General features: G+C 36.2%; 1 protein-coding gene across 3 annotated transcripts in view; it reads left to right on the top strand.

The window, feature by feature from the left end:
- The window catches only part of LOC143239863 (histidine--tRNA ligase-like), a 57773-nt gene that overhangs the window by 8613 nt on the left and 21308 nt on the right, over positions 1-27852 (top strand). The window contains exons 5-12 of one of the 3 annotated variants that reach the window (XM_076481445.1): positions 2698-2805; positions 4794-4892; positions 5379-5472; positions 5991-6115; positions 6913-6985; positions 8490-8668; positions 9137-9253; positions 10491-10637. In XM_076481445.1, the coding sequence (XP_076337560.1) occupies positions 2698-2805; positions 4794-4892; positions 5379-5472; positions 5991-6115; positions 6913-6985; positions 8490-8668; positions 9137-9253; positions 10491-10637 (942 nt within the window). Of the gene's footprint in view, positions 1-2697; positions 2806-4793; positions 4893-5378; positions 5473-5990; positions 6116-6912; positions 6986-8489; positions 8669-9136; positions 9254-10490; positions 10638-12983; positions 13176-27852 lie in introns of those variants that run through there. The other 2 variants (XM_076481447.1, XM_076481448.1) reach the window with 2 other exon arrangements.

Below are 27852 nucleotides of genomic sequence, written 5' to 3'. Positions count from 1 at the left end.
TTTCAACATGACCAAATGGAGCATTGTCCAGCACAAAGAAATATGGTAGGATATGGTCAAGAAAAGTTTGACCAACAAATTGATATTTTTAATACTTTTAAAATGGAAGTGTTTTTAAAGCGATTAAAACTGGCATTTCAGTCCGTGTGAGCAGGCAATAATTGTATCAAAAAGTGGATGGACTATTCTCAGCAGTGCAAGTGTTGAATTGTAAATATATAATGTAGGTGGAAGAAATTATTTTAAGTATAATGAAATGCATTTCAAATAATTTCTTGAATATGTAATATTAATAGAAATGGAGAGTAATTCCAGGATGTTAAAAGTAAACATTTGTTCAGTATAGCTTCTTCAGTTTATCTTGTGTCTGTATTAGTTTCATATCATAATTGTAAATAAATTGTTAGTCTTGTGAGTTAAAATGCATGTCACAATCTATTTTAACTACTTTATTATCAAGATAATCATGAAATAATAGTTAATAAAAACATTTTAATTTCAAGAGGAAATATTCAAATTCACAATTTCTTCTTTCTTGTGTGATGTGACATTTGTTCTCTCTGACATGCTCATTTTAAATTTATCACTCTCTGTGATATCCTCAGTTTAATGTAATTTCTCAGGCATAATCTAATTGCAATAGTCTTCAATCTTTGTTTATGAAAGTATGACCAGAAAATCAAATCCACTTGCTTCACTCATATGTCATATCCATACATATTGCCAATAATTCTCTCTGATGTGTCATAACTCACAGAAGGATAAAGTTTTGATATTACTGAATGTAGTATAATGCAACCACGTGTTCAGAAGAAATTTTTAGATATTCCGCCTGCAGGTTAAAAGTTGCTATTGCAGATTTCAGATCGAGCTTCTAAGGGAATTATTTTAAGGCACTTATCTCCTTTTTTTTTTAGAAAACCAGTTGGATTGCAATACATATATAGCACATTGTTTTGTGCATAATATTACTATATGTCCTAAAAAGTATATTTGGAATTATTATTTAATACACTCAAACGTTGTTACAAAGTACAGGTTTGAAGTTTATTGGCTGGCAGGCATGAAAACAAGAGGCTGAATTTCAGTACTGAATTTTTTTTTCATAATGTAGTTTTCTTATTTATTGTCACAGAAGTAATTCAACTGTAAAAATTAGAAACTTGTTAGGTTAGATTAGGTAAGATAATGAAAAAGATAAACTTCTCCATAAGATATGCTCACAAGCAGCTTATACATTGTCATTCAATACTGTAACCTAGCAACCTTTTCACAGTGTGTTTTATGTCTTGTATTTTGGTGTTATGAGTTAAAAACAGTTCAGAGAACAAATAAACTAAGTATAGATGGATATGAACTGCTACGAGCTTTAAGCTATGTAGTGTAAACAATTATAATTCTCTCTCACTGTCTGCAGGCTATGATAGAATGAAAAAAATGGGTAAATGAGATTTATTTCGTGATGCATACAAGGTCAGTCAAATCAATCATATATGGTGTTGGGATAGAGAAAATTACACAAAGTATAAATTTTTGCTGAAAAAAACATCAATCTTCATTCAGGAGATTTGTAGAGGTTGTGTCAATTAAATTTTAATCTTAAGATGAAAATCAGTTTTCTTTTTAAGTATTTTTATTAGAGATTTTCCTGAGGATATGGATTCAGTCATAACAAAAGGCAATTTTTGAGAAAGATATGTTTAGAACATTAAAAGTTATAATATTGTACTGTTTTATTTGCTAGGATTTGATCTATTTGGGCTTCCATTTGGAAGTTTAGTTTTTTTGTTTCTTTTTTTTCTTGCATATGATTGTTTCAGAATTATTTTTCTATTTAGATCATCAAAGTGTATTTGTATATCAAGGGTAGGTTATTTATAGGGGGTTATGATGAAATTAATTCCTTTGCTTAGTGTAAAATTGGAATATTTATTGAATAGAAAGTTCTGTTTGTTTAATCTGCGCTGGTGAATTTTGACAAGGAAAGGTTTCTGATCATTTTATTTAAAGGAGTTTGTTTTGTTTTTGTGAAAACAAGTCACTTTTATAATGTTAGTAAATCTTTTAAAATTATTTGATAAAATTTTTCATTTGTTTAATTGTTAATTCTGAGTTTCAAGTCTTTTGTAGTGTTGTTAGATTGATTTTCTTTTCTTTTGTGTGATGGGTAATTTAGTGTGCTATAAGAGTGGTAGTGAAATCCCACTGTTCATTTTACATTAATCCAGTAGGTAATGGAGAGTGCTCTTGCCTAATTTCCTTCTTTTTATCCTTTAAGTTTGAAATGAAGTCTCATGCAGCTAGCTCATGGTTAACTAACTTTGTTTGAATACACAGACAAATCAAACCAAATTATTTGCAATTTCATTATGGTTTTCTTTCACTTCACAGTGTGCATTTTTAGTAGTCCAAAGTAGTTTTAACTTCAGGCAAACAACTTAAGAAAATGCCCAACATCATCAAACCAGATTTTGTTTCTATAGAATGAATAAAATCTTAAACCTAAACTATGTTCACTTGTGTTTATTTTAAGATTACATGTAGTAACTTTTGTAATGGTGTGTTAAAGTAGTTACAAAGTTAGTATGTTAGCAGTAATTAAACAAAATGTCCTATCCTGAAGTACTTTTATTTAAAATTTTGGAATATCTTAAATCTTTACCACATGAGTTAGTGTAGTAAATGTTTTTATTTCAGGATTTTGACATAGCTGGGCAATATGACTTAATGTTACCTGATTCTGAGTGTGTGAAGATTGTAGTTGAAATTTTATCAGATCTGAATCTTGGAGACTTTATTATCAAGGTTTGATATTTGTTATTATCTTTAATTAACATAAAATAACAGATAAATTTAGATGCAATTCAAAGTTATTTTAACTCTCAAGCTAAGAAATGGTTCTGGCTGTTGAAAGGTTTAAAAATGTACATTTATGTAATGTTTAGGAAATATAAATCCTTGTTGATATTGTAAAAAACAAAAGATGAGAAGGTATTGTGTCGTGTGAAACAATATTTCTTCCAAACCCTGCAAGCACCTTAATTGAAAATTACATTAAACAAAAGAAAATACATAAAGGCACACATATCAGCATTGATAGAGTATACCACAACCAGGTCCTGGATCTCTTCTTCTTCGTGAGGAAATAAAGGACATACTGAGAATTTTATTACCAGTTATAGCTTTTACAGTATAGTCTGATTAAAATAGAAAACAACTTAAAATATATCCCTAGAATACTTTGATTTAATGGATGTTTAAGGATTCTTTTGAAAAGCTGATGAGATGATAATTGTGGCAAGTGTATTGTAGATCTGATACAGAAATCTCATGGAGATTAAACTCAGCATTTTCATTTGGTCTTAACATTTTCATTCTTTATCATTGTTGCTATTGTTCATTAATATTCACAGTATCTTAATGCTAGGAATTATGTATCTTTTATAACACCAACTTTGGTTGTTTTTCTTTAACTGAACACTTAACATTTTCCTGTGAAAGCTTGTCATGATGTATGGATATGATTTTAGAACTGTTGCTAAGATACATTTTTGCACTCTTTGTTACAATATACAAAGGACCTGTTGTCTTGATGATGAACACAATACTGTCAGATGATACATCTTTCTATTGGACAATGATGTCATCAGTACAGTGTCTGAATTTGTATCACCTACTTGGACATGCACAGATGGACAATAGACACAATCAGTAATTGAAAGCTGTTATTCATGCTGTAATAGTTGTTTTTGAAACAATGGTACTTGACATGTGGTGTTAAGGTACTAACCTTGATTTCTGACTCAGATACATTTATGACATGATTGGACTAGGGAACTATGGCTTTGATTTCTTAGTCAAATCTCAAGGCATTTATGAATACCAATTCACCTTGAACCAATCAAATGATGAGAAGTATAGATTTTCTTTATGTTACCTGAATAGTCGATGATATACAATTTTTCTTCAACTCCAAAAGCTTTTAAGACAACTGTGCTTCTTGACAACAGAGCTGGGTCATTTACTGGCACCTACTTTTGGTTTTGTTCTTGTATTTTTGAAGTGCTAACTAATGGGAAGACGACATCTGTTACCTTTTTAATAAATATATGGACACTGCCTAGGCCCATCGAACCTGACTCGTAACCATTAGTACTTGTTACAGTTTACGTACCAGTAACTTCTAATATATCAAATGTAAGTGTATCTTCACAAAATTTGGTAGACTTTTACTAAATAATACAAGGCTTTTAAACACAAAATCAGATTTTTTTAATGAAGTATTTTTAATTAATATTTGTACATATGCATTTTAACCTACCAGGGCAAAAGGGTTAAACTGCCATCCAGGTGGAAGGTAACTAGTTGGCAGTACAGGTTCCTGTATAACAGGTATTATATTAGTTGACGGAGTTCTGATTTACAAGTTCTAAGATGCTTATCCAAATTTGATGCATTAAGAACATAAGGATAAATATGGTTTTATAAACATGGGTGGAAGTATCACATTTTGTAGTTTGTATTAAAAACAAATAGAAAAATGTAAACGTGTAACAGGTGAACAAAGACATGCAGAATACGCGTCACAGCTGTCAAAAAGTAGTTCCATATCTTTCAAATCAAACACAGTTTTTAAGTTCAATACAGTACTGGAATGTAACTAAAAGAAAGGTAACTAGATGCATATTTCATGTCAAAACGTTTATTTATAGTTTATATAGCAGGTTTAGGTAAGTTCTGCTTAAGTTGTAAAAACAAATTAGCGTCTTTAATGTTGAGTTGACTTTCAACAGGTTAACCACAGGCAGATTCTTGATGGATTATTTGAAGTTTGTGGAGTTCCATCTGAAATGTTCAGAACCATCTGTTCCTCTGTAGATAAACTGGACAAGGTTTGTAGGGATTGATTTTCACTTGGAATATAAGACACCAGAACTGAAGGGGGTTCTGTTACCCTTCAGTAAATGAAGCATTTAAATGTTTATTTCATAGTTTGTCTATAAACATGGTCTGGAAGTACTTTCAAAATGTTAGTTTTAAGAGTATTTAGCTTTTTCATGCAAAGTTATTACTTGAAAACAAAATCTTCAGATTTCCAAAATGTTTTGAGAAGGATCAGTTTGCTTTTCCTTGTGTAAGAAAACAAACTTGTCTCTGAGAGTCAGAGATCTAAACTTCCAATTTTTATTTTCATATTTGTTTAAAAGGGGAACAGATTTTGTGGAATATTTTTCATAAATTCGGTTACTGAAGCAAATAAGTTTCTGAAAGTACGTTTTTCTTCAGATTTTCAAATAAGTGAAAAAAAAAAACACTCATACTTTAAAGTTGATAAAACTTTGAGTAAAACTGGTGATATTTTTGTTTATTTTTGAAAGAGCCCTTGGAATGAAGTCAGGTCAGAAATGGTCCAAGAGAAGGGACTAGCACCAGAAGTTGCAGATAATATCAATGAATATGTCAAATGCAATGGTAAATAAAGTTTAAAACTTGTATTTGAAATAAGTTCACTTTCTTCTTTTCTTGTCATAAAAATGTTATTTGTCTAAGAATGGATAGTTGGAAATTGTGTGCTTACACAACATTCTTTCACTTAGAAATGAGACTGAAGATAATCTAGTGATGAATTTAGAACCACTTATTAGATATTCTGAAAGTGAGGATTTTCTGTATGTGTATAACTAAGAACTTTGATTTTCATACTGTTAGTCTTCAGCCATTGTATATCATATCTACTTAACAGGAGGTTAATAACTGGAAGTGTTCAGACTTTTGTTTAGTGTTGGAAGAGGTATTTTTATTTTATACAGTAAGTATGATTGTAATAAATTGTAACAGATAGCTGAATAAATAATTTGAGATTTTTATGTAATTATTTATATTAGTAAGACTTGAAGACGTATTTTTCACAAAGTTTTAAGTAGGTTTGCAAATACTAAAATATTGTATTACTTTGTGTTTTCTGAAATTAAAAGATTTGTTTCTGTTAGGTGGATCTAATCTAATTGACGAACTCCTTGGTGGACAGCTGGCACAAAATAAGCGAGCAAAAGAAGGTCTAGAGGCTATGAAACTTTTCTTTAGATACTGTGATCTCTATGGAATATCAGATAAGGTAATCTTTCTACTACTGGTTGAAAAAATGAGTACTTTTTACAAGTTAAAAGTCACTCGACATTTATTTCAATTTACTAACATTTTGACTTAGTCCTATTTTATAGTAATTAGTATAAAGTAATAACAGAAGTTTCTCTCAAACACACTACCTAGAAGGAGATCTAAGTCAAGGTAAAATAAACAGGTTTTCTGTAGTTAGTCTTTGTAACTTGTAAAAAGAGCTTTCTGCTGTATTACTTAAGTTACATCAAAGTGAATATTCTTTTATACTTTCTAAATGTTGCCTTTAATAGTAAGTACCAGAAATGCAGAGGCTTTCATTGGCATTTCATTGTTCATAATATTCAAGTTTTTTGGTTTTTTTTTATTAACTGTAGAAGAACTGTTACACTAAACTGTGCTTGTGGGGGACCTGAGGTGACAACTTGCTGATATTCAATCTGATTAATAAACACCTACAGACAAGATCTGTGTTGCAGATGTTTTCTACTACAATACACATCCTTATAAATACTTAACATGTATATGAACTTGTGTATTTTATACTGAGTCTGTCGTGAAAGGGTTAAGCAATCACTTTGACTCTCTATTTGTAGATTGTGTGATGTTTTAAATTAAGTTCTCTGGGTCTAGGTTTGTCTAATATTTTAAATTATTACTTTATTTCTCTAAGTTTAAGTTCTGTCTAGCATTTAAATTATTTTGGTTCTCTTGGTGTAGGTTCTCTCTGATACTTTTAATAATTACTTTGGTATATGATATTTTAAGTAAGGTTTATTTATTATCTACTTGTAGATTCTGTTTGACCTGAGTCTTGCTCGAGGACTGGACTATTATACTGGAATCATATATGAGGCTATCTTGAAAGGTAAAGAGAAACGTTCTATAATGAACCAGATAAAAATTAATTTTTATAATAAGTAATATAACTTTGAAGTTAATGAACTGTTATGTTTACATTCATACAGGAACTCCTACTTAGGGTACAATACTCAAAATGGGACATTTTTAAATGGCTTTTGGTTTTTAGCATATTCATCAACCCACATTTTTTGTGTTGTTGGTCTTTGTGGTGTATATATAAATGTACGAGTTTCAGGGTTGTTGGTCTTTAGTGTATATTTAAATTATGAGTTTCTGGGTTGTTGGCCTTTGTATATATAAATTTGAGTTTTGAGGTGATTGTTTTTGTGGTGTTATATAAATTTGTAAGCCTCAGGGTTGTTGGTCTTTGTAGTGTGTTTATAGAATTTGAGGTTGATCCAACTTACTGAGAGAACAGTTACTGATGTAGGAGGTGGATGGGTGTGTCATTACATACGATTTATTGTGTAACTTTACTTCCTGGAAACAGTTTGTATAGATCTTTACAGTTAAATATTTCACTCTACAGGTTTGGTCCCAGGGAATGACCTCATAACCATTTGATGAGTGTTATAGTTTTCATATTATAACTTAACTCTGTAAGAGTATCTTTACAAAATTTTTCATTATTAGTAAACATTACAAGTATTTATTTCACAGAATATCAGGTTTTAAATTTTTTAATTAAGAATTAGCTTATACATCATGTCTCTTCAAATGTTGATTGTCAAACATGAAAAGTAATTTTGATTAGTTAAAATCAGTTGAAACAGTTAAGTTTCAACATGGGCTTGGTCATTCTGACCAACCACATGGCCTCTTTGTACTCATTTTAATATTTCTATCTTTCAAAATTTAGTTAACATTGCCTCTCACATACAAAAAAATATACTTTTCAGTGAAGTATTTTTAATAAATTAAAAGATTCGTCCATGAATATATCAAGTATTTGTTTTGAATAGTCAGCATGACTATTGGGGTCTTAGATGATCTTGGATTACCATTTTTTTAGTTTTCCTGCCTTTCTTCACTTCTTGTTTGTGATTCATTGTTTAAAACGTTCAGACTTGAAATTGACCCTGTATCCAGAAGTGGGGTCAAAATGTACATTTCAAGACTTAGCAGAGTGTCATTTCATATGATATTATGTGCTTGATGTCATTTTACTCTGTGATTTAGTGACAGTTTGTAAATAATAGATTCAAAATACAGAGACTCTCAAGAAAACAATTCATGTGTATATCAGGATTTCTTTGTATTTATAACTGTCAGAGTTTGATACTGGCAATTAATATACACATTTAACTTTTTCTGTAAAACAGACATGTACATTTTGCCAAACGTTTGCTGTGTTGTGCATAGATATGATGAAAGTAAACTTAAGATTTTGAGAATTCCTTCTCCTATTCTGAGCTGGATGTTCTCTGTTCTCAGTCATATTGTACAACAATTTGTTTTTTGCAGTTGATATATAGATATTTTCTCAAGGCAAGAATAACGTATTTCAGGTTGTAGTAGTTCAACAAGTGCTGACAATGGAGAGGTTGTCAGTGTAGGAAGCATTGCCGGTGGAGGACGCTATGACAATCTAGTTGGAATGTTTGATTCTAAGCATAGGAATGTACCCTGTGTAGGAGTGAGCATTGGAGTAGAACGAATATTTTCAATCATGGAAGCTCTTGTGCAGGAAAGTCTGTTTTCTTTGTTTACTAGAAATTAAACATTTAATTTTTTGTATTTATTTATTCATCAGCAGCTAAAACTTAGTTGTTTTTTAAGCCCATTTACTTGATAATATATCCTTTATTGGTGAGATTAAACTTTTGTGCTTTGGCTTGAGGTATACAGCTTACATATGTATATTAATATAAGCAACAGTGCTGACTAGTATAGAAATAGTGTAGTTTTTGTCTCTTAACACAAAAGAATAATAAAAAAGAAACAGAAAATAGATTTATTAAATGTTTTATGAAATCTCTAACTGTAGTAGTAAATAAACTGAAAGAAACACTAATGGATGTTGTAAAATAAGTCAGGCCTGGATTTGTATGTAATGTTAGTTATTAAAATATAATTGTTTTATACAGGTTTGTTAGTTATATCCAATGATCAGTGTTATGGAATCTGTTAATGATTAAGAGACTTGTTTGTTTAGACGGGATCTAAGAAGGTGAGAACCACTGAGACTGAACTCTTTGTTGCTTCGGCCCAGAAGAATATGGTGGAAGAAAGAATGAAATTGTGCAGGGAACTATGGGATGCTGGAATTAAGGTGGAATTATCATTGTTATATCTGATAACATACAAGTTTGTGTAGCTGTGCAGGTGATGTTACAATATATTATCCAGATATTCTATTCATCATTAACATTGCTCCATGCACAATTGAAAGAAATAATTTTGAAAAGTTTGATACTAGTAACCCGTGTGTGAAGAATGGTATGAAATCTTAACCTTTATGTAATGAGTAACTTGGGACTAAATTAAAAATCAGATTGATTAAAGTTCAACTTGAAAGGTATAAAATCTAAAAATAATTCACTGTGTAAAGTGTTATAACATAGAAGTGAAGGTGGAGAGTTTTTATATCTTTCCTCATACAGTTAAGATATTATAAACTGTTTTCATGTCAAATTTATTGTTCTACAGTGATGATAATAAAATTTAAGTTTAACATGTGCACATTGACTCTTTGTTACAGAAAGAGTTCAGGTTAAACTACAGATATGAAGCATGTTTGTCATATTGGATAAATAAATTAAAAATTATGATTAGATAAAACAGCATGTTAGAGTGTTATGAGGCCAGCGATATGAAGCAGTTTTATTAGTCAAGGTATGTGAAAGGTTAAGCCAGTCATCTTCTGAATTAGTTTTATTGGTTGAAGTAGATCAATGATGAATCTTGTCACATGAAAATACTAATCAGTGATGTCGAGAAATCCACTTGTTGAGAAATTTATATGCAAAAACATGAAAATACTGTCAGTAGGAATACTGGACTGAATTTTTACTTCAGTCCTTTATCTGTTTTAATTATTGTTACATATATATAAATATCAATGTATCTACTTTGTTTTAATTGTGACCTGTATAAATTATTTTACTGTCAATTTATATATTTTTTTTATCAGAATCATGAATAAGTGTGTAAAAAGTAAGTTGTAACATTTTTTCTCAATGCCTTTCTACATTGTATTTGATATGATACCAATGTGAAAGGTTTATAAAAATAATAAAAAAAGTTAGTTACTAGTTGCTTAAATGGCTGTAATGAAAGTTAATTTATACCTGTATTTTCTTAATTGCAACAGGTTTGTCATTTGGTATCATTAACTTAAAAATTACTTTTTTTAAACAAGAAGTCATAGTTGATATAACTGAAGATTTGTAAGTATGTTTAGATTGTATTAGAGACATAGGTGGAGTTTGTGTGCAAATCTGTTTTACAGAATATATATTTGTGAAAAAGAAATGAGTTCATTTAGTTTCCTCAAACCTCACTTTCAGACAGAGCAATCATATAAATCAAACCCGAAGTTACTAGCTCAGTTACAGTACTGTGAAGAAAAATCCATTCCACTTGCTGTTGTAATTGGTCAGTCTGAACTTGAGAAGGGGGTGGTAAAACTTAGATTTGTGGAGACTCGGAAAGAGGTAAGTTAGAAACGTACAGAAGTTTCTTAGGGATCAGGTCTGACTGTAAGAATGAATTTAAATGAAGATGAATGGAATAATAAAAAATATTGAAAAAGAGTGGAGCTAGTAGAGATACGAAACTGTAAAAAGTTTGTTCCAAATAAAGTCACACAAGTTAACCTAAGAGTACAGTAGAACTTGAACATTAAGGGCACCATTGTGACTGTATCTAGCTGATCTCTGTAGCTAGTTCAATGAATGATAAAACTTGTCACATGATGTAGTTTAATTAGTTGATATAGCTGAATGGTAAAACTTGACAGTGTAAGATTTTGTATTTTAATATCAAAGATGGTCCTATAGTGTGGGGATTTTCTAGAGAAGGTTCTTTCATTTTACCTCCTCTGGAATCTTAACATCCATCCACGTGTTTGCCGTGCATAGGGACCTGTGAAGGGGAGGAGAGGATCCTGGTGGTTGAGGATTCCAACCCTAACACACCACTTTGGCTTTGAATTCCTGTAGGTCCTCTTTCCTCCTCCTCCTTCCTATACTAAAGAGAATAAATGTAAAACACATGGTTGAAAACAGGAGGGTTATCTACCCAGTTCTCCTCCACGTAAATAAATAATGGCCACGTTGATACAGTGGAACTATTGAGGTTTCTCTTCTAATTTAGATGACATCAAGTCACTGATTGATTTTTATCATCCTGTGTCTTTCCTTACAGGAAATATTTCTGAAACCTGCTAACATAGTCACCTTTTGGCAGTTTTCTTTATACACCAATGACAGGTTGTATGAAAGACAAGTGCGTGGAGGTGTGGCACTGTTGGTTGACCAGCATATGCCTTCTCTTTCTTTTCCACTCGATACTCCCTTGGAGGCCATAGCCATCTGTGTTTTCTTGAGTCATACCATCACTGTCTGTTCTCTCTACCTGTCTTCTGGAGAAACCTATGATCAATCAGACATTGATGCTCTCATTGAAGAGTTGCTGTCTCCATTTTTAATTCTGGGGAACTTTAATGGAAATAATCCCCTCTGGGAGGGGTTACTCTGTAGAATGTATACTCTCGGATCACAACCTCTCTCTTTCTAGTACAGGTGTTTATACTTATTTTCATGCACCTGCTCAGTCTTTTACTGCTGTTGATCTCTGTCTGCTACCCTCCATTTTTCCTTCACTTGTGACCCACGGGGCAGTGATCATTTTAAGAGAGACTTGCTGTGGTCAATACCACCTGAGCTGTCTCCCTCGGTGGAAGCTGGGCCAGGCCAACTGGCCCTCATTTATTGTTCTCTCAGAACTTGATCCTGCCATTGCTTGTAAGTCATGGATAGATGACTGTGTGGCAGCAGTAACTGACTGTATTGCCCAAGCAACTGTTCATTCTATTGCTAAAACTTTGACTTTTTTCCCTGTATCCTCATTGGTGGTGGAATCCTGCCTGATGCCACAGAAGCCTTGAAAACAGGCCTGGGATATGTATGAAGGAATCTTGAATTAAATTCACAACCAGCATCTCTTCCACCACTGGTTCCAAAGTCATATGGGACAAAATTCAGTAGGTCAGTGGGCAGTATACTACAAACCCCCTCCCTCTTGATCTTACTCTCCGATGGACAGGAAATTGCTGCTACTCTTAGCAAAAGTTTTTCTTTTGCATATAGCACTTCTGCTTCATCCCTCCACATTTTTAGCCATCAAGACTCGGCAAAGCAATTGCCTCTTTTCTTTTGGGCTGATCATCTCTATGAATATAATTGCACCTTTACATTTTTGGAACTTAAGCTTGCTTTTCATCGGTCAAGCAGTACATTGGTTGGACCAGATGATATTCACTGTGAGATGCTGCCCCATCTCACTTCTGCCTCTTTTGCTATTCTTATGGTTGTATTTAACCAGGCCTATTATGAGAATGCTTTTTCTGATGCTTGGTGCCATATTATTGTCCTCCCTTTTTTAAACCTGGGAAGGATCCCAAGATTCCTTCAAACTATCATCCAGTCACTTTGACATTCTGTCCCTGTAAGATCTTAGAGAGGATGGTTAATGCTTGCTTTCTTTGGTTTCTCAAATCAAACAACCTCCTCCCGCCCACCTAGTGTGGGTTCTAATGACAGTGATTCACCATGTACCACCTGATTTGACTTGAAGCATCAATCACGGAAGCCTTTCTCAAGCAACAACATTTTGGTTCTGCATTTTTTTTACCTAGAGAAGGCTTGTAATACTACATGGAGGTATGGCATGCTTTAAGATTTCCACTCATATGGGTTGCATGACTATTTACCTATTTTTTAATGGACAAGCAATTCTAAGTTTGTGTGAGTTCAACACATTCCCATTCTTTCTCACAGGAACTTGGAGACCCTCAGTGCTGTGTCTTGAGTGTCACACTGTTCATTATAAAGATTAATGCCATCAGTGGACCACTCCCTCTTACAGTTGCAAATGGACTATGTTGACGATTTCCACATCTCAAGTCAGTCATCAAGCACTGCTTGTGTCATTAGACTTTTTACATAACACTAATGCAAATGTGCACAGAAATAAGCTGTAAGTTTATTATAGTATACAGTTTTGAGCCAGTGAAATAAATACTGCAAGAGAGTGAATATTGGTCATCATTCTGGGATGTTTAAAATTTAGTAGTATACTGTAAAGGCATACAAAAATAACTGCCCACTATATTGAGTTTTTGTATAGAGAATGAGACTAAAGACACTGCCTTTAATCTTGAATACCCAGATGCTCATTATTGTAAGATTTATTTTGGTTACAAATAGAAGAAAAAAGGAAGAGATATAGAAGGTTTGTCCTTCATGGTTTAGTGCACATTAATTGAGGTTCTTCTGTATGTTGATAATTAGTTACAACATGTACACTGTAAATGTCCAAGTACACCAAGTTTAAAACAGACTCAACCCTTAATTAGAATTATCAGTATAATTAACACATAAATGTGTTGTTTTAGTAACATACTGCTTCGTTTATATAAGGATTCTTTTTAATTGAAATTAAAACTACTATAAAAACAAAGTGTTGCATCTATGTAGAGGGTGATAAACAATAATAAATATTTTGGAAACCTTTCCTGACACTTTACAGCTTGTAGGAGATAAGTGAATGAAAATTGTGGTTCTATTAGGAAAGGTTAATATGTAGTGAAAATATTCACAATTTTGAAGACAGATATTTGACTTTCTTGCTTCTGTCAATTTAAAGTTAGATGTTAAGTGAGTGGTTTAATATAAGAATGTAGTGGAAGAGAAATATAGCCACAAACATTCTGTATAACGGTTAGTGATAGTCTCCAAACACTCTGGACAGTTTTGTTAACTACATTTAGTTATTCATTTGTCTCCACACCATCTGGACTGTTTGTTGCATTTAGTTGATCATGTGTCTTCAAACAATCTGGACAGTTTATTTAATATTGAGTAGTATTCTATAAACCTTGTTAGTTTTGTATTCTATGTTGAGTGATAGTGGCAATACTTTGTTAGTTTATATTCTGTGTTGAATGGTAGTGTCCAGACCTTGTTAGTTTTGTATTCTGTGTTGAGTGACAGTGTCCAGACCTTGTTAGTTTTGTATTCTGTGTTGAGTGATAGTGGCAATACTTTGTTAGTTTGTATTCTGTGTTGAGTGGTAGTGTCCAGACCTTGTTAGTTTTGTATTCTGTGTTGATTGGTAGTGTCCAGGCCTTGTTAGTTTTGTATTCTGTGTTGAGTGGTAGTGTCCAGACCTTGTTAGTTTTGTATTCTGTGTTGAGTGGTAGTGTCCAGACCTTGTTAGTTTTGTATTCTGTGTTGAGTGACAGTGTCCAGACCTTGTTAGTTTTGTATTCTGTGTTGAGTGATAGTGTCCAGACCTTGTTAGTTTTGTATTCTGTGTTGAGTGGTAGTGTCCAGACCTTGTTAGTTTTGTATTCTGTGTTGAGTGACAGTGTCCAGACCTTGTTAGTTTTGTATTCTGTGTTGAGTGACAGTGTCCAGACCTTGTTAGTTTTGTATTCTGTGTTGAGTGACAGTGTCCAGACCTTGTTAGTTTTGTATTCTGTGTTGAGTGACAGTGTCCAGACCTTGTTAGTTTTGTATTCTGTGTTGAGTGGTAGTGTCCGGACCTTGTTAGTTTATATTCTGTGTTTGTAGTGTTGTCCAGACCTTGTTAGTTTTATATTCTGTGTTGGTAGTGTCCAGACCTTGTTAGTTTTGTATTCTGTGTTGAGTGACAGTGTCCAGACCTTGTTAGTTTTGTATTCTGTGTTGAGTGGTAGTGTCCAGACCTTGTTAGTTTTGTATTCTGTGTTGAGTGACAGTGTCCAGACCTTGTTAGTTTTGTATTCTGTGTTGAGTGACAGTGTCCAGACCTTGTTAGTTTTGTATTCTGTGTTCCAGACCTTGTTAGTGACAGTGTCCAGACCTTGTTAGTTTTGTATTCTGTGTTGAGTGGTAGTGTCCAGACCTTGTTAGTTTTGTATTCTGTGTTGAGTGGTAGTGTCCAGACCTTGTTAGTTTTATATTCTGTGTTGAGTGGTAGTGTCCAGACCTTGTTAGTTTTATATTCTGTGTTGAGTGACAGTGTCCAGACCTTGTTAGTTTTGTATTCTGTGTTGAGTGGTAGTGTCCAGACCTTGTTAGTTTTATATTCTGTGTTGAGTGGTAGTGTCCAGACCTTGTTAGTTTTGTATTCTGTGTTGAGTGACAGTGTCCAGACCTTGTTAGTTTTGTATTCTGTGTTGAGTGGTAGTGTCCAGACCTTGTTAGTTTTGTATTCTGTGTTGAGTGGTAGTGTCCAGACCTTGTTAGTTTTGTATTCTGTGTTGAGTGACAGTGTCCAGACCTTGTTAGTTTTGTATTCTGTGTTGAGTGGTAGTGTCCAGACCTTGTTAGTTTTATATTCTGTGTTGAGTGGTAGTGTCCAGACCTTGTTAGTTTTGTATTCTGTGTTGAGTAGTGTCCAGACCTTGTTAGTTTTGTATTCTGTGTTGAGTGACTGTGTTGAGTGTCCAGACCTTGTTAGTTTTGTATTCTGTGTTGAGTGACAGTGTCCAGACCTTGTTAGTTTTGTATTCTGTGTTGAGTGACAGTGTCCAGACCTTGTTAGTGTTTGTATTCTGTGTTGAGTGACAGTGTCCAGACCTTGTTGAGTTTTTATTCTGTGTTGAGTGACAGTGTCCAGACCTTGTTGTATTCTGTGTTGAGTGACAGTGTCCAGACCTTGTTAGTTTTGTATTCTGTGTTGAGTGAGTGTCCAGACCTTGTTAGTTTTGTGTCCAGACCTTGTTAGTTTTGTATTCTGTGTTGAGTGACAGTGTCCAGACCTTGTTAGTTTTGTATTCTGTGTTGAGTGACAGTGTCCAGACCTTGTTAGTTTTGTATTCTGTGTTGAGTGACAGTGTCCAGACCTTGTTAGTTTTGTATTCTGTGTTGAGTGACAGTGTCCAGACCTTGTTAGTTTTGTATTCTGTGTTGAGTGACAGTGTCCAGACCTTGTTAGTTTTGTATTCTGTGTTGAGTGACAGTGTCCAGACCTTGTTAGTTTTGTATTCTGTGTTGAGTGGTAGTGTCCAGACCTTGTTAGTTTTGTATTCTGTGTTGAGTGACAGTGTCCAGACCTTGTTAGTTTTGTATTCTGTGTTGAGTGACAGTGTCCAGACCTTGTTAGTTTTGTATTCTGTGTTGAGTGACAGTGTCCAGACCTTGTTAGTTTTGTATTCTGTGTTGAGTGACAGTGTCCAGACCTTGTTAGTTTTGTATTCTGTGTTGAGTGGTAGTGTCCAGACCTTGTTAGTTTTGTATTCTGTGTTGAGTGACCTTGTTAGTGTCCAGACCTTGTTAGTTTTGTATTCTGTGTTGAGTGACAGTGTCCAGACCTTGTTAGACCTTTTGTATTCTGTGTTGAGTGGTAGTGTCCAGACCTTGTTAGTTTTGTATTCTGTGTTGAGTGACAGTGTCCAGACCTTGTTAGTTTTGTATTCTGTGTTGAGTGACAGTGTCCAGACCTTGTTAGTCCAGACCTTTTGTATTCTGTGTTGAGTGACAGTGTCCAGACCTTGTTAGTTTTGTATTCTGTGTTGAGTGGTAGTGTCCAGACCTTGTTAGTTTTGTATTCTGTGTTTCAGTGTCCAGACCTTGTTAGTTTTGTATTCTGTGTTGAGTGACAGTGTCCAGACCTTGTTAGTTTTGTATTCTGTGTTGAGTGGTAGTGTCCAGACCTTGTTAGTTTTGTATTCTGTGTTGAGTGGTAGTGTCCAGACCTTGTTAGTTTTGTATTCTGTGTTGAGTGGTAGTGTCCAGACCTTGTTAGTTTTGTATTCTGTGTTGAGTGGTAGTGTCCAGACCTTGTTAGTTTTGTATTCTGTGTTGAGTGGTAGTGTCCAGACCTTGTTAGTTTTGTATTCTGTGTTGAGTGGTAGTGTCCAGACCTTGTTAGTTTTGTATTCTGTGTTGAGTGACAGTGTCCAGACCTTGTTAGTTTTGTATTCTGTGTTGAGTGACAGTGTCCAGACCTTGTTAGTTTTGTATTCTGTGTTGAGTGGTAGTGTCCAGACCTTGTTAGTTTTGTATTCTGTGTTGAGTGGTAGTGTCCAGACCTTGTTAGTTTTGTATTCTGTGTTGAGTGACAGTGTCCAGACCTTGTTAGTTTTGTATTCTGTGTTGAGTGACAGTGTCCAGACCTTGTTAGTTTTGTATTCTGTGTTGAGTGACAGTGTCCAGACCTTGTTAGTTTTGTATTCTGTGTTGAGTGGTAGTGTCCAGACCTTGTTAGTTTTGTATTCTGTGTTGAGTGACAGTGTCCAGACCTTGTTAGTTTTGTATTCTGTGTTGAGTGGTAGTGTCCAGACCTTGTTAGTTTTGTATTCTGTGTTGAGTGACAGTGTCCAGACCTTGTTAGTTTTGTATTCTGTGTTGAGTGACAGTGTCCAGACCTTGTTAGTTTTGTATTCTGTGTTGAGTGACAGTGTCCAGACCTTGTTAGTTTTGTATTCTGTGTTGAGTGACAGTGTCCAGACCTTGTTAGTTTTGTATTCTGTGTTGAGTGACAGTGTCCAGACCTTGTTAGTTTTGTATTCTGTGTTGAGTGGTAGTGTGACCTTGTTGTTGTATTCTGTGTTGGTGACAGTGTCCAGACCTTGTTAGTTTTGTATTCTGTGTTGAGTGACAGTGTCCAGACCTTGTTAGTTTTGTATTCTGTGTTGAGTGACAGTGTCCAGACCTTGTTAGTTTTGTATTCTGTGTTGAGTGACAGTGTCCAGACCTTGTTAGTTTTGTATTCTGTGTTGAGTGACAGTGTCCAGACCTTGTTAGTTTTGTATTCTGTGTTGAGTGACAGTGTCCAGACCTTGTTAGTTTTGTATTCTGTGTTGAGTGACAGTGTCCAGACCTTGTTAGTTTTGTATTCTGTGTTGAGTGACAGTGTCCAGACCTTGTTAGTTTTGTATTCTGTGTTGAGTGACAGTGTCCAGACCTTGTTAGTTTTGTATTCTGTGTTGAGTGACAGTGTCCAGACCTTGTTAGTTTTGTATTCTGTGTTGAGTGACAGTGTCCAGACCTTGTTAGTTTTGTATTCTGTGTTGAGTGACAGTGTCCAGACCTTGTTAGTTTTGTATTCTGTGTTGAGTGACAGTGTCCAGACCTTGTTAGTTTTGTATTCTGTGTTGAGTGACAGTGTCCAGACCTTGTTAGTTTTGTATTCTGTGTTGAGTGACAGTGTCCAGACCTTGTTAGTTTTGTATTCTGTGTTGAGTGACAGTGTCCAGACCTTGTTAGTTTTGTATTCTGTGTTGAGTGACAGTGTCCAGACCTTGTTAGTTTTGTATTCTGTGTTGAGTGACAGTGTCCAGACCTTGTTAGTTTTGTATTCTGTGTTGAGTGACAGTGTCCAGACCTTGTTAGTTTTGTATTCTGTGTTGAGTGGTAGTGTCCAGACCTTGTTAGTTTTGTATTCTGTGTTGAGTGACAGTGTCCAGACCTTGTTAGTTTTGTATTCTGTGTTGAGTGACAGTGTCCAGACCTTGTTAGTTTTGTATTCTGTGTTGAGTGACAGTGTCCAGACCTTGTTAGTTTTGTATTCTGTGTTGAGTGACAGTGTCCAGACCTTGTTAGTTTTGTATTCTGTGTTGAGTGACAGTGTCCAGACCTTGTTAGTTTTGTATTCTGTGTTGAGTGACAGTGTCCAGACCTTGTTAGTTTTGTATTCCAGTGTCCAGACCTTGTTAGTTTTGTATTCTGTGTTGAGTGACAGTGTCCAGACCTTGTTAGTTTTGTATTCTGTGTTGAGTGACAGTGTCCAGACCTTGTTAGTTTTGTATTCTGTGTTGAGTGACAGTGTCCAGACCTTGTTAGTTTTGTATTCTGTGTTGAGTGACAGTGTCCAGACCTTGTTAGTTTTGTATTCTGTGTTGACAGTGTCCAGACCTTGTTAGTTTTGTATTCTGTGTTGAGTGACAGTGTCCAGACCTTGTTAGTTTTGTATTCTGTGTTGAGTGACAGTGTCCAGACCTTGTTAGTTTTGTATTCTGTGTTGAGTGACAGTGTCCAGACCTTGTTAGTTTTGTATTCTGTGTTGAGTGACAGTGTCCAGACCTTGTTAGTTTTGTATTCTGTGTTGAGTGACAGTGTCCAGACCTGACCTTGTTAGTTTTTGAGTGACAGTGTCCAGACCTTGTTAGTTTTGTATTCTGTGTTGAGTGACAGTGTCCAGACCTTGTTAGTTTTGTATTCTGTGTTGAGTGACAGTGTCCAGACCTTGTTAGTTTTGTATTCTGTGTTGAGTGACAGTGTCCAGACCTTGTTAGTTTTGTATTCTGTGTTGAGTGACAGTGTCCAGACCTTGTTAGTTTTGTATTCTGTGTTGAGTGACAGTGTCCAGACCTTGTTAGTTTTGTATTCTGTGTTGAGTGACAGTGTCCAGACCTTGTTAGTTTTGTATTCTGTGTTGAGTGACAGTGTCCAGACCTTGTTAGTTTTGTATTCTGTGTTGAGTGACAGTGTCCAGACCTTGTTAGTTTTGTATTCTGTGTTGAGTGACAGTGTCCAGACCAGACCTTGTTAGTTTTGTATTCTGTGTTGAGTGACAGTGTCCAGACCTTGTTAGTTTTATATTCTGTGTTGAGTGGTAGTGTCCAGACCTTGACCTGAGTGTGTAGACCTTGTTAGTATTCTGTGTTGAGTGACAGTGTCCAGACCTTGTTAGTTTTGTATTCTGTGTTGAGTGGTAGTGTCCAGACCTTGTTAGTTTTGTATTCTGTGTTGAGTGACAGTGTCCAGACCTTGTTAGTTTTGTATTCTGTGTTGAGTGACAGTGTCCAGACCTTGTTAGTTTTGTATTCTGTGTTGAGTGACAGTGTCCAGACCTTGTTAGTTTTGTATTCTGTGTTGAGTGACAGTGTCCAGACCTTGTTAGTTTTGTATTCTGTGTTGAGTGACAGTGTCCAGACCTTGTTAGTTTTGTATTCTTGTTTATACAGTGTCCAGACCTTGTTTGTATTCTGTGTTTTGTATTCTGTGTTGAGTGGTAGTGTCCAGACCTTGTTAGTTTTGTATTCTGTGTTGAGTGGTAGTGTCCAGACCTTGTTAGTTTTGTATTCTGTGTTGAGTGACAGTGTCCAGACCTTGTTAGTATTCTGTTTGAGTAGTGTCCAGACCTTGTTAGTTTTGTATTCTGTTGAGTGGTAGTGTCCAGACCTTGTTAGTTTTGTATTCTGTGTTGAGTGGTAGTGTCCAGACCTTGTTAGTTTTGTATTCTGTGTTGAGTGACAGTGTCCAGACCTTGTTAGTTTTGTATTCTGTGTTGAGTGGTAGTGTCCAGACCTTGTTAGTTTTGTATTCTGTGTTGAGTGGTAGTGTCCAGACCTTGTTAGTTTTGTATTCTGTGTTGAGTGACAGTGTCCAGACCTTGTTAGTTTTGTATTCTGTGTTGAGTTAGTTTTGTATTCTGTGTTGAGTGACAGTGTCCAGACCTTGTTAGTTTTGTATTCTGTGTTGAGTGGTAGTGTCCAGACCTTGTTAGTTTTGTATTCTGTGTTGAGTGACAGTGTCCAGACCTTGTTAGTTTTGTATTCTGTGTTGAGTGACAGTGTCCAGACCTTGTTAGTTTTGTATTCTGTGTTGAGTGACAGTGTCCAGACCTTGTTAGTTTTGTATTCTGTGTTGAGTGACAGTGTCCAGACCTTGTTAGTTTTGTATTCTGTGTTGAGTGACAGTGTCCAGACCTTGTTAGTTTTGTATTCTGTGTTGAGTGACAGTGTCCAGACCTTGTTAGTTTTGTATTCTGTGTTGAGTGACAGTGTCCAGACCTTGTTAGTTTTGTATTCTGTGTTGAGTGACAGTGTCCAGACCTTGTTAGTTTTGTATTCTGTGTTGAGTGACAGTGTCCAGACCTTGTTAGTTTTGTATTGAGTGGTAGTGTGTTGAGTGTACAGTGTCCAGACCTTGTTAGTTTTGTATTCTGTGTTGAGTGACAGTGTCCAGACCTTGTTAGTTTTGTATTCTGTGTTGAGTGACAGTGTCCAGACCTTGTTAGTTTTGTATTCTGTGTTGAGTGACAGTGTCCAGACCCAGACCTTGTTAGTTTTGTATTCTGTGTTGAGTGACAGTGTCCAGACCTTGTTAGTTTTGTATTCTGTGTTGAGTGACAGTGTCCAGACCCTGTGTTGAGTGACAGTGTCCAGACCTTGTTAGTTTTGTGTTTGTAGTTCTGTGTTGAGTGGTAGTGTCCAGACCTTGTTAGTTTTGTATTCTGTGTTGAGTGACAGTGTCCAGTAGTGTCCAGACCTTGTTAGTTTTGTATTCTGTGTTGAGTGACAGTGTCCAGACCTTGTTAGTTTTGTATTCTGTGTTGAGTGACAGTGTCCAGACCTTGTTAGTTTTGTATTCTGTGTTGAGTGACAGTGTCCAGACCTTGTTAGTTTTGTATTCTGTGTTGAGTGACAGTGTCCAGACCTTGTTAGTTTTGTATTCTGTGTTGAGAGTGTCCAGACCTTGTTAGTTTTGTATTCTGTGTTGAGTGACAGTGTCCAGACCTTGTTAGTTTTGTATTCTGTGTTGAGTGACAGTGTCCAGACCTTGTTAGTTTTGTATTCTGTGTTGAGTGACAGTGTCCAGACCTTGTTAGTTTTGTATTCAGTGTCCAGACCTTGTTAGTTTTGTATTCTGTGTTGAGTGACAGTGTCCAGACCTTGTTAGTTTTGTATTCTGTGTTGAGTGACAGTGTCCAGACCTTGTTAGTTTTGTATTCTGTGTTGAGTGACAGTGTCCAGACCTTGTTAGTTTTGTATTCTGTGTTGAGTGATAGTGTCCAGACCTTGTTAGTTTTGTATTCTGTGTTGAGTGACAGTGTCCAGACCTTGTTAGTTTTGTATTTCTGACAGTGTCCAGACCTTGTTAGTTTTGTATTCTGTGTTGAGTGACAGTGTCCAGACCTTGTTAGTTTTGTATTCTGTGTTGAGTGACAGTGTCCAGACCTTGTTAGTTTTGTATTCTGTGTTGAGTGACAGTGTCCAGACCTTGTTAGTTTTGTATTCTGTGTTGAGTGGTAGTGTCCAGACCTTGTTAGTTTTGTATTCTGTGTTGAGTGACAGTGTCCAGACCTTGTTAGTTTTGTATTCTGTGTTGAGTGACAGTGTCCAGACCTTGTTAGTTTTGTATTCTGTGTTGAGTGACAGTGTCCAGACCTTGTTAGTTTTGTATTCTGTGTTGAGTGAGTGTCCAGACCTTGTTAGTTTTGTATTCTGTCCAGACCTTGTTAGTTTTGTATTCTGTGTTGAGACCTTGTTAGTTTTGTATTCTGTGTTGAGTGACAGTGTCCAGACCTTGTTAGTTTTGTATTCTGTGTTGAGTGACAGTGTTGTTAGTTTTGTATTCTGTGTTGAGTGACAGTGTCCAGACCTTGTTAGTTTTGTATTCTGTGTTGAGTGACAGTGTCCAGACCTTGTTAGTTTTGTATTCTGTGTTGAGTGACAGTGTCCAGACCTTGTTAGTTTTGTATTCTGTGTTGAGTGACAGTGTCCAGACCTTGTTAGTTTTGTATTCTGTGTTGAGTGACAGTGTCCAGACCTTGTTAGTTTTGTATTCTGTGTTGAGTGGTAGTGTCCGGACCTTGTTAGTTTGTATTCTGTGTTGAGTGACAGTGTCCAGACCTTGTTAGTTTTGTATTCTGTGTTGAGTGGTAGTGTCCAGACCTTGTTAGTTTTGTATTCTGTGTTGAGTGGTAGTGTCCAGACCTTGTTAGTTTTGTATTCTGTGTTGAGTGGTAGTGTCCAGACCTTGTTAGTTTTGTATTCTGTGTTGAGTGACAGTGTCCAGACCTTGTTAGTTTTGTATTCTGTGTTGAGTGACAGTGTCCAGACCTTGTTAGTTTTGTATTCTGTGTTGAGTGACAGTGTCCAGACCTTGTTAGTTTTGTATTCTGTGTTGAGTGGTAGTGTCCGGACCTTGTTAGTTTATATTCTGTTTGTATTCTTGTGTTGAGTTGGTGACAGTGTCCAGACCTTGTTAGTTTTGTATTCTGTGTTGAGTGACAGTGTCCAGACCTTGTTAGTTTTGTATTCTGTGTTGAGTGACAGTGTCCAGACCTTGTTAGTTTTGTATTCTGTGTTGAGTGGACAGTGTCCAGACCTTGTTAGTTTTGTATTCTGTGTTGAGTGGTAGTGTCCAGACCTTGTTAGTTTTGTATTCTGTGTTGAGTGACAGTGTCCAGACCTTGTTAGTTTTGTATTCTGTGTTGAGTGACAGACCTTGTTAGTTTTGTATTCTGTGTTGAGTGACAGTGTCCAGACCTTGTTAGTTTTGTATTCTGTGTTGAGTGACAGTGTCCAGACCTTGTTAGTTTTGTATTCTGTGTTGAGTGGTAGTGTCCGGACCTTGTTAGTTTTGTATTCTGTGTTGAGTGACAGTGTCCAGACCTTGTTAGTTTTGTATTCTGTGTTGAGTGACAGTGTCCAGACCTTGTTAGTTTTGTATTCTGTGTTGAGTGACAGTGTCCAGACCTTGTTAGTTTTGTATTCTGTGTTGAGTGGTAGTGTCCAGACCTTGTTAGTTTTGTATTCTGTGTTGAGTGACAGTGTCCAGACCTTGTTAGTTTTGTATTCTGTGTTGAGTGGTAGTGTCCAGACCTTGTTAGTTTTGTATTCTGTGTTGAGTGGACAGTGTCCAGACCTTGTTAGTTTTGTATTCTGTGTTGAGTGGTAGTGTCCAGACCTTGTTAGTTTTGTATTCTGTGTTGAGTGACAGTGTCCAGACCTTGTTAGTTTTGTATTCTGTGTTGAGTGACAGTGTCCAGACCTTGTTAGTTTTGTATTCTGTGTTGAGTGACAGTGTCCAGACCTTGTTAGTTTTGTATTCTGTGTTGAGTGGTAGTGTCCAGACCTTGTTAGTTTTGTATTCTGTGTTGAGTGGTAGTGTCCGGACCTTGTTAGTTTGTATTCTGTGTTGAATGGTAGTGTCCAGACCTTGTTAGTTTTGTATTCTGTGTTGAATGGTAGTGTCCAGACCTTGTTAGTTTTGTATTCTGTGTTGAGTGGTAGTATTCAGACCTTGTTAGTTTTGTATTCTGTGTTGAGTGGTAGTGTCCAGACCTTGTTAGTTTTGTATTCTGTGTTGAGTGATAGTGTCCAGACCTTGTTAGTTTTGTGTTCTGTGTTGAGTGGTAGTGTCCAGACCTTGTTAGTTTTGTGTTCTGTGTTGAGTGGTAGTGTCCAGACCTTGTTAGTTTTGTATTCTGTGTTGAGTGGTAGTGTCCAGACCTTGTTAGTTTTGTATTCTGTGTTGAGTGATAGTGTCCAGACCTTGTTGTTTTGTGTTCTGTGTTGAGTGGTAGTGTCCAGACCTTGTTAGTTTTGTGTTCTGTGTTGAGTGGTAGTGTCCAGACCTTGTTAGTTTTGTATTTTGTGTTGAGTGACAGTGTCCAGACCTTGTTAGTTTTACTACCTTGTTGAGGGCGACAGTGCTCCAGACCTTGTTAGTTTTGTATTCTGTGTTGAATGGTAGTGTCCAGACCTTGTTAGTTTTGTATTCTGTGTTGAATGGTGCAGTGTCCAGACCTTGTTAGTTTTGTATTCTGTGCTGAATGGTAGTGTTGTTAGTTTTGTATTCTGTGTTGAGTGGTAGTATTCAGACCTTGTTAGTTTTGTATTCTGTGTTGAGTGGTAGTGTCCAGACCTTGTTAGTTTTGTATTCTGTGTTGAGTGGTAGTGTCCAGACCTTGTTAGTTTTGTATTCTGTGTTGAGTGGTAGTGTCCAGACCTTGTTAGTTTTGTGTTCTGTGTTGAGTGGTAGTGTCCAGACCTTGTTAGTTTTGTGTTCTGTGTTGAGTGACAGTGTCCAGTGTCTCAGTTTTGTATTCTGTGTTGAGTGACAGTGTCCAGACCTTGTTAGTGTTCTGTGTTGAGTGACAGTGTCCAGACCTTGTTAGTTTTGTATTCTGTGTTGAGTGACAGTGTCCAGACCTTGTTAGTTTTGTATTCTGTGTTGAGTGACAGTGTCCAGACCTTGTTAGTTTTGTATTAGTGTCCATACCTTGTTAGTTTTGTATTCTGTGTTGAGTGACAGTGTCCAGACCTTGTTAGTCATTCGGGACCTTTTGTATTCTGTGTTGAGTGACAGTGTCCAGACCTTGTTAGTTTTGTATTCTGCGTTGAGTGACAGTGTCCGGACCTTGTTAGTTTATATTCTGTGTTGAGTGACAGTGTCCAGACCTTGTTAGTTTTGTATTCTGTGTTGAGTGGTAGTGTCCGGACCTTGTTAGTTTATATTCTGTGTTGAGTGACAGTGTCCAGACCTTGTTAGTTTTGTATTCTGTGTTGGGTGGTGGTGTCCAGACCTTGTTAGTTTTGTATTCTGTGTTGAGTGGTAGTGTCCAGACCTTGTTAGTTTTGTATTCTGTGTTGAGTGACAGTGTCCAGACCTTGTTAGTTTTGTATTCTGTGTTGAGTGACAGTGTCCAGACCTTGTTAGTTTTGTATTCTGTGTTGAGTGGTAGTGTTCGGACCTTGTTAGTTTGTATTCTGTGTTGAGTGACAGTGTCCAGACCTTGTTAGTTTTGTACCTTGAGCAGTGTCCAGGACCTTGTTAGTTTTGTATTCTGTGTTGAGTGGTAGTGTTCGGACCTTGTTAGTTTTGTATTCTGTGTTGAGTGACAGTGTCCAGACCTTGTTAGTTTTGTATTCTGTGTTGAGTGGTAGTGTCCAGACCTTGTTAGTTTTGTATTCTGTGTTGATGGTAGTGTCCAGGACCTTGTTAGTTTTGTATTCTGTGTTGAGTGGTAGTGTCCAGACCTTGTTAGTTTTGTATTCTGTGTTGAGTGACAGTGTCCAGACCTTGTTAGTTTTGTATTCTGTGTTGAGTGACAGTGTCCAGACCTTGTTAGTTTTGTATTCTGTGTTGAGTGACAGTGTCCAGACCTTGTTAGTTTTGTATTCTGTGTTGAGTGGTAGTGTCCAGACCTTGTTAGTTTTGTATTCTGTGTTGAGTGGTAGTGTCCAGACCTTGTTAGTTTTGTATTCTGTGTTGAGTGGTAGTGTCCAGACCTTGTTAGTTTTGTATTCTGTGTTGAGTGACAGTGTCCAGACCTTGTTAGTTTTGTATTCTGTGTTGAGTGACAGTGTCCAGACCTTGTTAGTTTTGTATTCTGTGTTCAGTGACAGTGTACCTTGTGTGTTTTGTATTCTGTGTTGAACAGTGTCCGGACCTTGTTAGTTTTGTATTCTGTGTTGAGTGACAGTGTCCGGACCTTGTTAGTTTTGTATTCTGTGTTGAGTGGACAGTGTCCAGACCTTGTTAGTTTTGTATTCTGTGTTGAGTGACAGTGTCCTGACCTTGTTAGTTTTGTATTCTGTGTTGAGTGACAGTGTCCAGACCTTGTTAGTTTTGTATTCTGTGTTGAGTGACAGTGTCCAGACCTTGTTAGTTTTGTATTCTGTGTTGAGTGACAGTGTCCAGACCTTGTTAGTTTTGTATTCTGTGTTGAGTGACAGTGTCCAGACCTTGTTAGTTTTGTATTCTGTGTTGAGTGACAGTGTCCGGACCTTGTTAGTTTTGTATTCTGTGTTGAGTGACAGTGTCCAGACCTTGTTAGTTTTGTATTCTGTGTTGAGTGGTAGTGTCCAGACCTTGTTAGTTTTGTATTCTGTTTGAGTGACAGTGTCCAGACCTTGTTAGTTTTGTATTCTGTGTTGACAGTGTCCAAGACCTTGTTAGTTTTGTATTCTGTGTTGGTGACCTTGTTAGTTTTGTATTCTGTTTGTGTAGTGTCTGTTGTTTTGTATTCTGTGTTGAGTGCTAGTGTCCAGACCTTGTTAGTTTTGTATTCTGTGTTGTGGTAGTTCAGACCTTGTTGGGTTTTGTATTCTGTGTGAGTGTCAGTGTCCAGACCTTGTTAGTTTTGTATTCTGTGTTGAGTGACAGTGTCCAGACCTTGTTAGTTTTGTATTCTGTGTTGAGTGGTAGTGTCCAGACCTTGTTAGTTTTGTATTCTGTGTTGAGTGGTAGTGTCCAGACCTTGTTAGTTTTGTATTCTGTGTTGAGTGGTAGTGTCCAGACCTTGTTAGTTTTGTATTCTGTGTTGAGTGGTAGTGTCCAGACCTTGTTAGTTTTGTATTCTGTGTTGAGTGGTAGTGTCCAGACCTTGTTAGTTTTGTATTCTGTGTTGAGTGGTAGTGTCCAGACCTTGTTAGTTTTTGTATTCTGTGTTGAGTGGTAGTTTCAGACCTTGTTAGTTTTGTATTCTGTGTTGAGTGGTAGTGTCCAGACCTTGTTAGTTTTGTGTTCTGTGTTGAGTGGTAGTGTCCAGACCTTGTTAGTTTTGTATTTCTGTGTTGGTGGTAGTGTCCAGACCTTGTTAGTTTTGTATTCTGTGTTGAGTGGTAGTGTCCAGACCTTGTTAGTTTTGTGAAATTCTGTGTTGAGTGGTAGTGTCCAGACCTTGTTAGTTTTATATTCTGTGTTGAATGGTAGTGTCCAGACCTTGTTAGTTTTGTGTATTTTTGTGTTGTGGTAGTGTCCAGACCTTGTTAGTTTTGTGTTCTGTGTTGGTAGTGTCCAGACCTTGTTAGTTTTGTATTTTGTGTTGAGTGCTAGTGTTGGGACCTTGTTAGTTTTGTATTCTGTGTTGAGTGAGTAGTGTCCAGACCTTGTTAGTTTTGTATTCTGTGTTGAGTGGTAGTGTCCAGACCTTGTTAGTTTATATTCTGTGTTGAGTGGTGTTCAGACCTTGTTGGGTTTT

The sequence above is a fragment of the Tachypleus tridentatus genome, chromosome 13, assembly GCF_004210375.1.
Source record: "Tachypleus tridentatus isolate NWPU-2018 chromosome 13, ASM421037v1, whole genome shotgun sequence".
Taxonomy (NCBI): Eukaryota; Metazoa; Arthropoda; class Merostomata; order Xiphosura; family Limulidae; genus Tachypleus; species Tachypleus tridentatus.
This window is presented reverse-complemented; position numbering and strand designations above follow the sequence as displayed.